The sequence below is a fragment of the Pongo pygmaeus genome, chromosome 15 (genome assembly GCF_028885625.2).
Source record: "Pongo pygmaeus isolate AG05252 chromosome 15, NHGRI_mPonPyg2-v2.0_pri, whole genome shotgun sequence".
Lineage (NCBI taxonomy): Eukaryota > Metazoa > Chordata > Mammalia > Primates > Hominidae > Pongo > Pongo pygmaeus.
Window position 1 is genome coordinate 51,094,784 of NC_072388.2, and position 16,625 is coordinate 51,111,408.

At 36.1% G+C, this 16,625-nt stretch overlaps 1 protein-coding gene across 6 annotated transcripts in view; it reads right to left on the reverse strand.

Moving 5' to 3' along the window:
• Positions 1-4,523: 4,523 nt before the first annotated feature.
• The window catches only part of TXNDC16 (thioredoxin domain containing 16), a 120,243-nt gene continuing 108,141 nt past the window's right edge, over positions 4,524-16,625 (reverse strand). For all 6 annotated transcript variants that reach the window (XM_054448657.1, XM_054448655.1, XM_063651593.1 and 3 more), the window contains 3 exons: positions 14,768-14,928; positions 13,148-13,338; positions 4,524-6,531 (listed from right to left, as the gene is read on the reverse strand). In XM_054448657.1, the coding sequence (XP_054304632.1) occupies positions 6,266-6,531; positions 13,148-13,338; positions 14,768-14,928 (618 nt within the window). In that variant the 3' untranslated portion in view covers positions 4,524-6,265. The remainder of the gene's footprint in view (positions 6,532-13,147; positions 13,339-14,767; positions 14,929-16,625) is intronic.

Genomic DNA, 16,625 nt, shown 5'->3' on the forward strand with positions numbered 1-16,625 from the left:
CATGCTGATTGGACTTTTAACTTTGGTCCCCATGGCAAAGCTGAAGTTTGGGGCTAGGGACATTTGCCAGGGTATGGGACAGACACTCACCCACATCCACACTCCACGCACCTCCTGGGCCAGGCTGGACCGGTTCTGGCCCCAGGGTGGACTTGGAAATCTCACCACAGGCACCTTACAGAGCTGGGCGTGGGGAGACTATTCTTGCTCACCTGAGGCACAAGCGGTTCACGGGCTCCTGGGAGGAATCAGAACTTTCTACACAACAAAATCCCTCCTTTGTCATCTTCAGGCCAACGGAGATACTTGGCAGCTAAAGAAAGTTGACCGTGTTTTTATTTTTATATTTATTTTTGGTTTTTCATTTTAAACAAGAAATTTATTTAAACAACCCCATGCTTGGCTTCAAGGGAAAACTCTCCAGGATTATTTAAGTCATTCATCCCTGCTTAGACAGATTGCCCTACATGTTGACAGCTAGTATAAAGAAGTTATAAAATGTACTTGGATTTAAATGATAAGTGAAAAAGATTAAAATTCTCCAGCCTATCAATGTATTTAAGAATTTTTCTGTTGTTGTTCTTTCTTTGCATTTGTTTTTGGTAAAAGAGAGCAAAATGCCAGGCGTGGTGGCTCACTCCTGTAATCCCAGCACTTTGGGAGGCTGAGGCGGGCGGATCACGAGGTCAGGAATTCAAGACCAGCCTGACCAACATGGTGAAACCCCATCTCTACTAAAAATACAAAAATTAGCTGGGCATGGTGGCAGGTGCCTGTAATCCCAGCTACTCAGGAGGCTGAGGCAGGAGAATTGCTTGAAAACAGAAGGCGAAGGTTGCAGTGAGCCAAGACTGTGCCACTGCACTCCAGACTGGGCGAAAGAGCAGAACTCCATCTCAAAAAAAAAAAAAAAAAAAAAAGAAAGAAAAAAAACCCAGCAAAATAACTTACTAAAATATAAAGATGAGAGCTGAGTAAGTCAGCTCACATGGACAATTGCTTTAGGAAAAAATACCTGAAGTACTTCCTTTAATTCTCTGGTTTCCTGCTTTTACTTAGATTTTGGCCCAGTAGTTTTTTGGTCTCTTGTCAGTCAACCCCTCAATCCTTTGAATAAAGATTTTTAAAAATTTTTAAAAATTATCTAGCATTCTAAATTGTTTTAAGTAACAGGGTTGATCACAAATAACCTGAAAGCTTGCTCCCTTATTTCCTTTTTAGGTTTTATTCAAGTTTACCTTATCAGTGAGGCTTTCCTTATCCATACTTTATTTTTAAAATCTCCTATACCCCTCCCTACCCTCCTTTGTCTTATTTTTTTCACAGCCATTATCATCTGTGTATCAACTGTATATTTACTTGTTTTCCATCTCACCTGCACTAGAATGTAAGTTCCATGAAGAAAGGGGCTATTTTATTCTCATTGCCAAAAACAGTGCCTGGCAGACAATAAACAATATTTGTCGAATCAATGAAGAAAAGCTCTCCACTGAGCTCCATACTGAAGTATCCAACTGTCAACTTGAAATCAAATAGGTTTTTCACTCTTAATGTAGACAAAATAAAACTTTTGATTTTCTGTCCACCCCCAACACCACCCCAGCTTCTCTATTCCTCATTTCAGTAAATAGCACCACATTCTTTCAGTTACTAATATCAGAAACTTGAGTCATTTGTAGTTCTTCCTTCTCCCTCAAAACCTAGATCCAATCCATCAGCAAGGTCTATAGGTCAAACCTCCAAAATACAGCTCAAATCCATCCTCAACTCTCCATGACCACTCCTTGTGGCAACCAGAATATTCTTCTGAGGTTTTGCATCCCATCATATTTCTCCCCTGCTTCTTGGTGTGCTTGAAATAAATTCCTTACCATCCATGTCTTCCAAAACCCTGCATAATGCTGCCTCTTCCTAGCTCTCCAGCCTTATCTCTTTATTGCCCCCCTTGCCCATTAGACTCCAGCCATATTGGTTCTATTCCATTCTTCAAATAAGCCAAAATCTTTCCGGAGTCTTCCAGATGCTATTCCTGTATCCAGAATGCTCTTTATTCTCATCTAGGGTGGCTAACTCATCCTTTTAAGTCTTAGCTCAAATATCACCTCATTATGGAGGACTCACCTCACCACTGTACTTAAGTAGGTGGTCCTCTAATCATAATCATTCTCTATCACTTCCTTCTACATCTTCATTGCATTATTGCAATTTGAATTATATACTTATCAGTTTGGGGAATTCTTGAACAGGAGAGATTTTCTGTACTTCCAGTAAGAGTGGATCTCTGCTTGGTATTGGCACAGGATCCTGGGCCCACAAGATTTTCTGCCTTTCTCAAGGGCAAAAGATTTCTGCTTTTACATGTCCTTCAAGAGCAGTGGATCTCTGCCTGGGCCATTAGGGCAGGAACGTTTGCCATCTCTCCCCCAGTGGCTTTGCTTTGTACAAGAGAAAGGTCTGAGGAAGTGGGCAGTGTTTCACGCCTGTCAGCCCATCATTTCATGCATGCCTGTGTCACTGAGGGGTCTCTTCTCACCAGTCTCTTGCCCCAGTCTTTCTCATTAGCATGCAGTGGAGGCTTGTGGAAAGTGATTGTAAACCTCTGTCATGTCAGGGGACCTATTTTAAGCTGATATCGATTACACAGTTGGCCTTTAAAGAATTCCTTAACATTTAATGATTTCTGTCAGTAGACAATTCTCCATGGGTCTCTCACATTTCTGCATGATTGCATGGAAAGGTACTGCCTGCCTTTCTTCTGGACTACCTTTTCAAGGATATTTATATAAAGAACAGCCTGGAAAGACCGATAGAGATATCATCTCCCTAGACAGTATCTCCCTCTAGAAGGACAAGTTTGATTACTGTCCAGCATAATAAAGATCTATTCCTCCAGAGCAAAGGGCATGCATGCTAAATATCCATTATAACATATTAGGGCTCCCTAAACTCAGGGTTCCTTCTGTTATGCAATCCACTCTGTGTGCAGGTATCACCTGGGCCTCTTCTGATAACACTGTGGGGATGCTGACACTCTGACTAATGCTACTGGTGTAATAAAGTCCTTTGTTTCCAATTCAGGAATCTGAGGCAAACTAACTTGCAAGGAGTGCTTCTAAATTCTTTATAATTTATTCTCACTTGCTTTAATGGCAGCCTCCTATTCTCTGATAAAGGCAAAACAGTTCACATATCTTGTTTCTCTTTGAAGGGGACTTGTCACTCTTTGAAATTCAGTTCCTTTGGCTACTTTCTCTGAAGGATATAAGAAAATTGATAAATTTTTGTTGTTAGGATAGGAGTAACATTCTCTTGCAGTTTTCTACATCTTAGGTGGAAGTGAAAATCCTAAGGTGTATCTACCCAATTACTTTTTATTACTGAAATAGACACTGATTTGCAAACTCTTATTGTTCACCTTACACATTTTTAACTACTTTTTAAAGAAGCATAGGCATAAGTGAGGAACTCTAGGAATTTGAAAAACAGCTCGTGAAATATTTCATCACAAGGGCTGGAAACAATGGATCAAGGATATTTACATTCTAGCACAGGTGAGGCAGGACAAGGTGAAATAATATGACTCATGAGAGATGAAATGTTATACAAAATGTAAATATGCACTGGCGACCAACCCTACTAGAGGACCAGGAGAATAAACAGGAAAGCTATAACCACTCAGGGTAGAGAGAGGGCTTTTGGAGCTCTCAAAAATGGGTAAGAGGTAGCAGAAAGACCTGAAAAGGATACAGAGGATGGTAGAAGAACAGCAAGCAGTGTCTTGAGGATTCATGGGTTTTCTATTTCTTCATTGTTTTTCCTCCTCTGCATTCATTCTCTTTTTCTGGTAAACAGAATTTGGATTTCTTTTGTGAGATTCACCCCTTCTGCATTTGAAAGTACTGTTAGGGCCGGGCGCGGTGGCTCACGCCTGTAATCCCAGCACTTTGGGAGGCCGAGGCGGGCGGATCACAAGGTCAGGAGATCGAGACCATCCTGGCTACCACGGTGAAACCCCATCTCTACTAAAAATAGAAAAAATTAGCCAGGCGAGGTGGCGGGCACCTGTAGTCCCAGCTACTCAGGAGGCTGAGGCAGGAGAATGACGTGAACCCGGAGGGCAGAGCCTGCAGTGAGCCGAGATCGCATGCCACTGCACTCCAGCCTGGGTGACCCAGCAAGACTCCATCTCAAAAAAATAAATAAATAAATAAATAAAGTACTGTTAGGACTGTCAATTAAAGTGCCTAGTGGTCCCCTAACCAACTTTCCCAGGACTCCCTGAGTCACAAAAGATAGTAAATCGGTTGGAACCGATTCTTCACTGAGCTGTTAGTTCCTGTTACACAGAACAGACTTAGTTCCTATCCTTTCAAAGCCTAGTTTACTTTTTCTTCTCTGAATTATCCAATATTCTCAATTTGCTTAAGTGAGCCAAACTTGAATTTCTGTTGCTTGTAACCAAAGAAACCCAACTGATAAGAGGGAGAGTGGTCCAAGAGAGGGCACAGAGGAGACTAAAGAAGGCTTGTGAAGGTATTCTGAAACCCAGATACTTTATTTAAAATTATGACAAACATTAATGACTGTCAAAATTGCTGACAAAGGTACAATGACTAAGCAATTTCATGTTTCTATGTGCTGGTACTTACTTAGCATTTTCTAATAATTAGGCTAATGATGTTTTATTACTACAACTTATATTTAGAGTTCACTCTCATTGTTCCCATATTAGAAATAAAAGCAAATGAAAATGAGTTTAATCAGGCATCACATGCTACAGAAAAAAAAATTGAGGAGAGGGTGCTGAGAGTAGCAACGGGTCTATGTTATAAGGAAATATATGCACTTATTGAGTTTTAGCTGTTTGATTCCTTAAATTTCAGTTATAAAAATCAGTTGTATCAGGCAAACCATACGTGAAGAAAATTTAAAGAACAAGATATCAAGTAGATATTAAAAGGAAAAATACAGTAGAGCACCAAATAGAATATTCTCAACAAATGTCTCAAAAAATGCACAGAGCAAAAATGAGACAAACAACTGCTACAAACAGATCAGTCTAACAGCTAAGTGATTTGGAATGAAAATTAACTCTTTGGCTAATCTTTCCCTCCCTCACAGATGAGGCCGTGTGGCTCAGGGAGACCAACTGATTTGTCTGAAGCTTGCAAGGGTAGATTTCAGAGACGCTTCAGATGAGGGAGCCTCTCTTTCCATGAGGAGATGGCAGAATGCTGAATTCCTGTTCAATCTGAAATTTAGCCATATAACTTTTAGAAATAAGAGGAGGTTTTAAGACTCACTTAAAATATAAATATCATTCTGAGTCCTCTTCTAGGGTTATCCCATCACTTTCTGAAAATATTAGAAAAGATCAAGTTGTATCCAGGTAATAATCAGGATAAGACCATCTAATACATATCTTTAATAGCCAAAATTTTTTCAAACATGATACTTGAGCAGAACCAGGAAATTCTGGAAACCTAGTCTGCCACAGGTTACTTCTAACACAAGGTTACTCAGCCTTGGCACTACTAACATTTTGGGCAGGATAATTCTTTGTTGTGGGGCGCTGTCCAATGCAGGTTATTTAGCAGCATCCCTGGCCTCTACTCACTAAATGTCAATAACTGCCCTAGTCATGACATCAAAAATGTCTCCCAACAATTGCTAAATATCCCCTGAGGTTGACAAACGCTGCTTTTAATATCATGACTACAACAAAACAAATATAACTGCCAGCTGCATGAATGCACTGTGGAGTTAACTGTGATTAGAGTTATATTTTAATTTTAATCCAAATATAAATCATGGCTAGAACTAAGTTAATTATGCTAGTTTTTGTCTAGTACCGAACTGTCCAATACAGTAGTCACAGGCCACATGTAGCAATGAACACTTGAAATATGGCTACTCGGAAGTAAGAAATGCAGTAAGTATATAATATGTACTGCATTTTGAAGACTTGGTATGAAAAAGGATGTAAAATATCTCATTAATAATTTTTATATTTAGCTATTTTGGGTATACTACTGGGTGAAAAGTAATATCAAAATTATTTTGCCCTGCTCACTTTTACTTTGTTTACTGTAGTTACTAGAAAATTTTCAATAAAACATGTGACTTATATTATAATTCTATTGGATGGCACTAGTCTGCAAACTTGAAATGATTTAGTATTATTCTTTAAGGAAATAAATTAAGTCTATCATACCAAAAAATTTTTGGAAACCACAGCCCTATAAAATTAGTTCACTTTTGAGCATCATAACTCTTTATCATGCCTAAATGATTTTTCTGCTTCTTTAAACCAATTACTTCTATTCCAATGCTTTATTCTCAGAGTTTCAATCGGTTCTTTTCTGACTGCCAATCTATCTTCATGTTGTTCCTTATCATTCTCCTGCACATCTGTTTCTTTCATACACTTGGGAACTTTCCTAGTGCCATGTTGAGATGTTGCGGCATCTATCATACTTAGAAAATCATAAGCTGGAAGAGGAGGTTTCCATTCCTGAGCAGGTAAAATTGCTGGAAGGAAGAAACAATCAAAGGTTAAAGATTAACAGCTATAAATCGTCACATCAACACACTAGAAAATGTTTTATTTTGAAAAATATATTTGTAGAAGTGAAACTTTTATTTGTTTTACTTATCTAAGCAAAGCTAGGAATTTTTTTACTGTCATTGTCAACAAGAAATTTGATACATTTGTCACTACTAGCCATTTTCATTTTTAGATTACATTTACAAGCTATTATTTTCTTTAAAAAAGATAAGTATGAATAGGGGAGAAAAGGTCCATAATCTCAATGCCAATTAACCTTTGTTGAGGTTTTGAAAAACAGAAATATGTGTAACAAGATCACATACACATATGTAAAACGTTAAATGAAAAAGTTGCCTGCTTCCCTCTCTACTGCCAAAGAAATGTAACTATTTCTTATAAATCATTCAAGAAAAAAATTTTGGAACATATGTAATTATTTATTATATAGTTATTTATACAAGTGTTTCCTTACATTTTAAAGCATTTTCTGTTCTTGAAGCTTTTGATTAACATCTTTTCCACGCACTTTATGAAAACAAGTTCATTTTACAAAAATAATTATAGACAAGAAATAATTAAAAATTGCTGTGGAATCAACTGTACTATACATAGTGATTAAATAATTTCTCTTAGATGAGCTTCATGGCAATGAATCTTAACATTATTTTAAAATATTGGTTATTAAAAGAGGAAAACTGATTAAGGCTGATAACATAGAGATAAATTAGCTAACTTTCTTCCATGTACTAGACAGTTTACAAAACAGTTTCAGAATTTAGTTGGCCCATTTAGGGTACTATTTTAAAAAATAAACTATATAAGGAAATGTACAAAGTAAACCTTTTAAAAATAAATTCCAATGAAAGAATCTATGCACTGTTACATGCTAAAAAATAATAATAAATGCTCGAAAGATACAAACTTGAGCATCTCTCATAAATTGAGTATCTTTAAGAGCTTAGAAAAAACATATAAATTGCAATTTCCTAGAGTAAAGCTCAAACAAAAATCTGTATATGTACACATGCAGTACAGCTGTACTTTGCTTATTGATATATAATTTCTTCACTCATACTCAACTATATGAAATCCTGGTAATTGGTACATCAGCAGGGCAATAAATTTAGGCTACTCATGAAACTGATGTTTCAAATTGGTGTTGCCAGGTTAGCAGGTTCAAAAGTGACAAACGGATGACATATTTTCTTGAACATAATGAACAGGTAAGAAGAATAACTGTTTGTAGTTTGCAATATGCAGATAAATGTATATTAAAGTATCTGTAAGAGTCCAGTTTAGGCTGGGAATGGTGCCTCACATGTGTAATCCCACCACTTTGGGAAGCCAAGATGGGAGGACAGCTTGGCCCCAGAAGTTCAAGACCAGCCTGGGCGACATAGTGGTAGCCCTTCTCTACAAAAAATCAAAAAATAAAAATAAATTAGCTGGGCATGGTGGCACGTGCCTGTAGTTCCAGCTACTCGGGAGGTTGAGGCGGAAGGTTCACTTGAACCCAGATGGTTGAGGCTGCAATGAGCCGTGATTACACCATTGCACTCAAACCTGGATGAGAGAGTGTGACACTGTCTCAACAACAACAAAGAGTCCAGTTTAAAGTGTAGCATGTAGCAAATATTATATTTAACAATAGTTATTTTTTAAGGTCAACACTGCAGCCTAGCAGTCTGAGACTATGACAAAATGCCTGAAACATCCCAATTTTGCTAATTACTTGCTGAGGGAACTCTACAAAGATCTTAATGTTTTCAACTGCAAATAAAACTGTAATAATGTATGGGTAATAAATACATTATTTATCAAATCAATAATGACAATAAATAATACTAATTAACATTTATTCAGCCTTTACTATACACATGCATTATTCATTTTACCTTTACAATTTTATAGACGAGAACACCAAAGCATACAAAGATCAGGGAACTGGGCCAAAGTTAAGTGTAAATCTCAAGTAAGAATTGCCAGTGGCCACAGTTTCACAGAAATTAAGATATGCAATAAGTAAGGTGAGGCAGACACCAGTGGCACCATGTTACTGATTTACGCTATTTCCAGAATGTCCCTACAACTCATCCGACCCCAACCCCATCTCAGAACACCACTGTTGGCAAAGATCTATCTACCAGAGATGCTGAGAGCAGGCCCTGCTAGCATAGAAGGCAGAATCCAATACACAGAGACTGTTCAGTTTTCTTTTTCCTGCTGCAGAGGCTATAGGATTAATTTAAGAATAGGAGCAGTGATGCACAGAAATGATGGAAACCCGCAAAGAATGAGCTGGCAAAGACATTAACAAAATTGCAATAGAAGACACGCCAGTCTCTCAGAAAACTCAGAAGTATAACGTTGATTCTTTCCTCTGGGTAATGGTTTGTGCTGAAGAATCAAAGCCCTCAGGGATGTTCCTTGCAGGAAAGGATCTTTACACAGGTGATGATAATACATTAGAGTTTATACTTTACAAAGTGCCTCTGCATACATTTTTTTAATAACTATGTGATGTATTCAGAGTGGAAACTATTAAACTCATTTTATAGTTGTAGAGGAGGAAACCAAGAATGACTTGCCTACAGCCACATAGTAATCAAGGAAGCTAGGTCAGGAGCTCAGGTTTCTATGTTTTGAACATGTCTGCTTTTTTTTTTTTTTTTTTTAAGTAATTCTGTTTGAGAAACATTCTAGCCGTAGCTACACATAATCTTGAGTTACAGTCCATGGGAACTCTGTGTCACTGCAGCTACAAAATGACAATACTCATTTGATTCTATAAAATAGCAACGCAGACAGTTAAGTGAACACAGACTTTCTGAGGAGTTTAAGAGCTACAGCTGAAAATATCCCTATACCATGTGGTGAGAATGAAGTAGTCAAAGATGAGTGATAACTACAGAAAGGTCTCCTTCCAGATCCACTTAAACAAAATATTGAATTTAATTAATTCTGTCCCATTTCCTAGGAAAATATTAAAACCAATAAATTGCCTCAGAAAATTAAGACAAAAATACCATCTAAAGGAACCCAGAATAGCCAAAATTGTCTTGAAAACAAAGAATAGGGCCAGGTGCAGTGGCTCATGCCTCTAATGCCAACACTTTAGGGGGCTGAGGAGGGAGGGTTGCTTGAGGCCAACAGTTCAAGACCAGCCTGGACAACACAGTGAGACCCTGTCTCTACAAAAACAAAAACAAAGACAAAAACAAAAAAATGAAGCCAGGCTTGGTGGTGCATGCATGTAGTCCTAGCTACTTGGAAGGCTGAGGTAGGAGAGTTCCTTGAGCCCACGAGTTCGGGGCTGTAGTGTGTGATGATCACACCCCTGCACTCCAGCCTTGGTGACAGAGTGAGACCCTGTCTCAAAAAAAATAACGAAATAAAAGAAAATGAAAAACGAAGTTGGAGTAATCAAATTTCCCAATTTTAAAATCTACTACAAAGCGACAATAATCAAGACAGTGCAGTACTAGCATAAAGACAGGCACAAAACCATATACATGTATGCTCATAGCAGCATTATTCATAATCGCCATAAGTAAAGGCAACCCAACTGTCCATCAACTAAGGAATAAACAAAATGTTACATATCCTTGCAGTGGAATATTATTCATCCATAAAAAGGAATGAACTACTGGTTCATGCTATAACATGGTTGATCCTTGAAAACCTTATGATAAGTGAAAGAAGTCAGACATAAGAAGCCACATATTATATGATACCATTTATATGAAATGTCTAGATTAGGCAAATCCATAGAACCACAAAATAGATGAGTGGGTGCCAAAGGGTGGATAGAGAAGAAAATTGAGAGTGACTGCTAATGGGTATGGGGTTTCTTTTTGGGGTGATGAAAATGTTCTGAAATTCAACAATGGTAGTAGTTGCACGATCTTGAGAATTCATGAAAAAGTACTGAATTGTATACTCTAAAAGGGTGAATTTTATGGTATATTAATTATATTTCAATAAAAATACCATCCATATTTAAGCATAATATGTTTGTTAAAACTGCTTAACTTGACAGAAATGAAGCAGACCACTTAGGAAGGATGGGTTTGGTGTAATGATTGACCCTAAAATAAATTAAAGTATCTGATGAAATACATACAAATATACATAATGGTAGATTGATACTATACCTGATGGTTGACATAACACTGAATGAGAATTTGTATACCAGAGTGTATGTGTATATACATACGTACACACATACATACATATTTACATATATACACACACATACAAACCTTATTTCAGGACTCTGTCATGGAACAGTATCAAAATATTATTTTAGGATAGATCATCTAGTATCTAATAAAATCCTTATATAGTACCTAGGAGATTTTTTGTTACATCAAATTTCACACTATTTGTTCAATATACTATAATAATCTAGGTTGCTACATGTTTACTTATTTAAACTATAGCTACAGGCCTATTGTTGCCACAACGATGTATAAATGGTTAAGACTCAAATATAAATTAATATATACATCCATACTACAAATATAAATTTTTCTATGTTTTCAGAAAAGTAGATATTATGGCATGTTATAAGCCAGGATAATAGATTCTGGGCCAAGATCTCTTTTCTTGTGGTTCAAAATTCTGGCTCTGTCCAAATCAGAAAGGAAGTTAAATTATTCCTGTTTGCAGGTAGCATGATCTTATATACAGAAAACGCCTAAAGACTCCACAAAAACACCTGTTAGAACTAATCAACCAATTTAGTAAAGTTGCAGGATACAAAATAAACAAACTGGACCTTATCTCACTCTTAACTCAAAAGATATTAAAGACTTCAATGTAAGAACTTAAATTACTAAAATAAATTATTAGACAAAAACATTATAGAAACTCTCCAGGACATTGGACTGGGCAAAGATTTGTAAATACCCCACAAGCACAAGCAACCAAAGCAAAAATGGACAAATGGGATCACATCAAGTTAAAAAAAAACCTTCACAGCAAAGGAAACAATAAACAATCAACAATGTAAAGAGATAACCCACAGAATGGAATAAAATATTAGCAAACTACCTGTCTGACAAGGGATTAATAGCCAGAGAATATAAGGAGCTCAAACTACTATGGGAAAAAAAAACAACTAATAATCTGATTTAAAAATTGGCAAAAGATCTGAATAGACACTACTGAAAAGAAGACATTCAAATGGAAAATAGGTCTATGAAAACAGATATTTCTCTGATCATCAGAGAAAAGCAAATCAAACCTACAATGAGATATCACCTCACCCCAGTTAAAATGGCTTTTATCTCAAACAAAAGCAATAACAAATGCTGACAAGGATGCAGAGGAAAAGGAAGCCTTGTACACTTTGTGGGGCTCAAGACTTCAGTGGAGAAAGTAGCTGCAGATGGGGTATAAATAGCAAGAGAACTAGAATTAGAAGTGGTGCCTGAAGGTGAAACTAAATTGCTGCAATCTTATGATGAATCTTGAACGGATGCTTCTCATGAACAAGCAAGGAAAGCGGTTTCTTGAGTTGGAAACTACTGGTGAAAATGCTATGAACATTGTTGAAATGACAGCAATGGATTTAGAATATTCCATAAACTTAGTTGATAAAGCAGCAGCAGGGTTTCAAAGGATTGATTCCAATTTTGAAAGAAGTTCTACTGTGAATAAAATACTATCAAACAGCATCATATACTACAGAGAAATCTTTTGTGAAAAGAAAGGTCAATCAATGCTGCAAACTTCATTGTTGTCTTATTGTAAGAAATTGCCACAGCCCAAACTTCAGCACTTCAGCAACTACCCCGTCAGTTAGCAGCCATCAACACAGAGACAAGACCCTCCTTCATCAGCCAAAAGGTTACAATTCCTTGAAAGCTCAGATAATTGTTGGCATTTTTTAGCAATATTTTAAAATTAAGGTAAAAACATTTTTTAGACATAATGCTATTGCACATTTAATAGACTACACTATAGTGTAAACATAACTTTTATATATACTTAGAAACCAAAAAATTTGTATGATTTGCTTTATTTCAATATTTGCTTTATTGTGGTGGTCTCATACTGAACCCACAATATCTCTGAGGTATGCCTGTACTTAGAACCAGAATTTTATATAACAATAATGCACTATTTGTAAAATATCCTCATTTTCTATAAAACCACATATTTGCTTACAGTTATAAAAAGAAAACAAGCTGGCGTGCACATGGAAAAAGCTGCACAAGAAATATCTTCTGAAATCTACAATTTTAAATTTTATAAAAATAGATGAAATACTTATGCTTTGGTAGGCCAAAGTTCCCACTGTAACAACTTTTTTAATGGCATAAATTACCAAAATCATATGTTTGAATACACTGGTGATCTATACAAGTAACATGGACTCAATGAATTAAAATTCAAGAAACAGGCCTTCATAGGGGAGCCTATCACTGACTGAGGCCTTGCACCTTTGGCCTCCCAGTCAGAGACTGTCCACATGGATGATGCTACCAGCATTTTAATAACTCATCCTACCATTCTTTAGCTATATTTAGAGTTTAACATTTATGGAACAAAATGCAGAACTACATGTATTAAACAAAACAGAAAACTTACTGATATGATTTTCTAGTCCTGCTTCTAATTTCTTCAGCCACAATACAAGGTTTTCTTCAATTATAGCCTGGTCTGAAGGAAATGCAAATACTTGGCCACCTGAATGCAGATTCACCAAAACAAGTAGAGGAAGGGGAGGCAGAGGATCAAAATATGCCCGCAAGATTCCTCTCCCCACTGGAGTATTCTTTCTGCAAAAGAGAATAATTGAACATATTAATGTTTCTTTCTACAACAAAATAATGAAAATAGTAATTTGTAGAACATTAAACTTTTAAGTAGTATCATGCCAGTAAGTTCACTTTATGAAAAGATGTCCTAAAAACCAAGAGGTCTATGACATGTTATTAGTAACCGGATTCTTTAAAAGTTTCTTTTTAACATGGGGCACTTTGTTTCACTTAGGAGAAAAGCAGCAGCCAATGACAATTTTAATGAAAAGCAGGCATAGCCCAAAGGCTTGTCAATTTAGGCTTGACACAACCAATAGTTTCCTTCCAACATTTGGCCAAGTATCTGATCATATATCAGCTCAAAAATTAAATGATTACATGACTAGAAGATAACAAGATACTTATTTTTATAAATACTTCTTTTCCATAAAATTGTGCCTTTTCTCAGGAAAAAAGGCATTAATTTCAAATTAAAGAAGTAGAAATAATTATGCTCATACAAGGAAACTCTAAGTTAAAGATACTTAGTTTTCCTAATGTAACACTTTCTACATTTTATAAAATACTATTTTATTGAGAATTGAACAATGAGAACACATGGACACAGGAAGGGGAACATCACACTTCGGGGACTGTTGTGGGGTGGGGGGAGGGGGGAGGGATAGCATTGGGAGATATACCTAATGCTAGATGACGAGTTGGTGGGTGCAGTGCACCAGCATGGCACATGTATACATATGTAACTTACCTGCACATTGCGCACATGTACCATAAAACCTAAAGTATAATAATAATAATAATAATAAAAGAAAAAAAAAATACTATTTTATTCTTAGATACCTATAATGATAATTGCCTGGGAAAACGTTGCCTCAAGCAGTAGAATGCACTGTTAAACTCTTCACAGCAAAAATGTACACTGCCCCATTTCTGTTATTTTTCAAATGAGTTTAAAGAATAAAATATGTCTTTCATCTGATGAATCTGAACAAGTGGCAGTATATTATTTGTGAATTTTGTTCACAGACATTAAATGTAACACAATCCATACATCTAGAAAACATACTAGGAAATATTGCTGATGAATGCACTGAAATCTGTCTGAACTTTAAAAATATAGAAGTACAGAAAAAGGAACTGAAGGAAAAGGCCAAAAATCACAATGTTTACTATTCTGTATTTGCCAAATTTTTCTCAATGGGCATCAATTCCTTTTAAAAAGCAGAACAATTATTGCTTTTAAAAATTTACTGTAGAATAAAATTTAATCTAAAATAAGGTCATCTTGGACCTTGTTTGGGGGAGTTTTGTTACTAAAATATCATGATGACATATTTGGTTCCATAAAATTAACTCCAAAGAGTTAGAGAGTTTTGTTTCCTAATGAAAATGTAATAATTATTACTTTCTTTACCTCTTACATATTAAAAAATAAAAACATACTTACAGATTTAACCAGCAAGGAGTAAATGAATCCAAGTATTTCTGCTTTACCAGTGTCAATATTGCTTTTTTATATTGAGGATTTACACTGCCATCACTGAACAAAATCAATAATGGTTTCTGAAGTCTGAAATAACTGGGAAGATTTTCCACAGTGATTTCCGGCTGTCAAAAAGAAGGAATAACAACAATAAAAAATGCACTGGGGATGATAACGCATACAACAGAAGACATTCAAATCACTCAGTCAATTTTAGTTTGTAAAATGTAATTCAAACACATTTTCACTTAAGTAGAGATTTTACTATATTAATAACTATGAATCTCAATCTTCTTATTCAATCCCACCTCATCTGAATGAGTTATTTTCAAAATAAAACTACACAGAATTTGAGAATAAATTAATTTAAAGGAGTCCCCTGTTTTACAAGATGTAACACTTCTAATAATTTATTATGCTAAAGTCTGGACCAGACTAACCAATATACACATGACAATTATTATATTTTTTCCTCTAACATAACAATTTTGAAGAAAACTGTAAGCTGAAAAAGTATTTTCTTTAACATCTATCATTACTTAATAAATATAAAATTTTACTTTCACCAATATTATGGTTAAAATCATAATGAAAATAACCAAAAATATGCTAAAACAAATCCAAACACCAGTCTTATTTCTTTTGAGTTTAAAATAACTGAAAGAATTTAATATGAAATTAGAAATCTAATCCTTTTATCATTTTTATTACTAATTAAAAGATAGGAGGCTGGGAGTGATGGCTCACGCCTGTAATCCCAGCACTTTGGGAGGCCGACGCAGGCAGATAGCCTGAGGTCAAGAGTTCGAGACCAGCCTCACCAACATGGCAAAACCCTGTCTCTACTAAAAGTACAAAAATTAGCTGGGTATGGTGGTGCCCGCCTGTAATTCCAGCTACTCTGGAGGGTGAGGCAGGACAATCGCTTGAACCCAGGAGATGGAGGTTGCAGTGAGCCAAGATTGTTCCACAGCACTTCAGCCTGGGCAACAGAGTGAGACTCTCAAAAAAAAGCCAAAAAAACAAAACAAAAACAAGATAAGGGGGTAATCATTCCCCTGCAATTCACCCATGCTATGCACATTAAAATAAAATTTTGTATGCCTTTCTCCTATTAATCTGCCTTTTTTCAGTTATTTTCATGGAACCTTCAGAGGACAAAGAGGAAGCTTTCTCTTGGCCACTGCACTCTTTTTTATCTTAGAAATACTTCCTTTCTCCACTCACCTCCAACTCAAGGAAGGGCCTAAAATTCTATTATATTAATATTAGCAGTAATGACTGTCTATCCTCTCTCTCTTTCTATTCTTTCACACCTTTCTGTAATGGGGCAGACTTAAACAGTCACTTGATTACAAGTCAGAATCCCAGGTTCTGGATTCATGGAATTGTCACAGTAATAAAACTTTGAGCAAAGCACTCTGTACCCCAGTTTTTAAATCTGTGAAATGAGGGAATTGAAAGAAAAAAAATAAAAGAGAATAACCATTTTAAAATGTATTTGTAGAAGACAATTTGTCTAAGCTGTCACTAACAAGAATTGGAAAGTGCAACAACAATGCTAATATATTTAGGATTAAAAATAGCAATGACATAGAATAATAAAACCTTCTACCATTTTCCATTTTTAGTTCCACGTCCATTATTTCATCCTCTGGACACACCTGCAAGCTAGATATATCATCCCGTATCAGATAGATAACCCCCAGCTGACATATGGGGAAGCCAACACAGAGACTAACTTGCTTAAGTCACCACAGCTAAGCGGGGGAAGGAGTGATGCTATAATCCAGGCATTCTGCTCACCAGTTTCCCCTTTAGA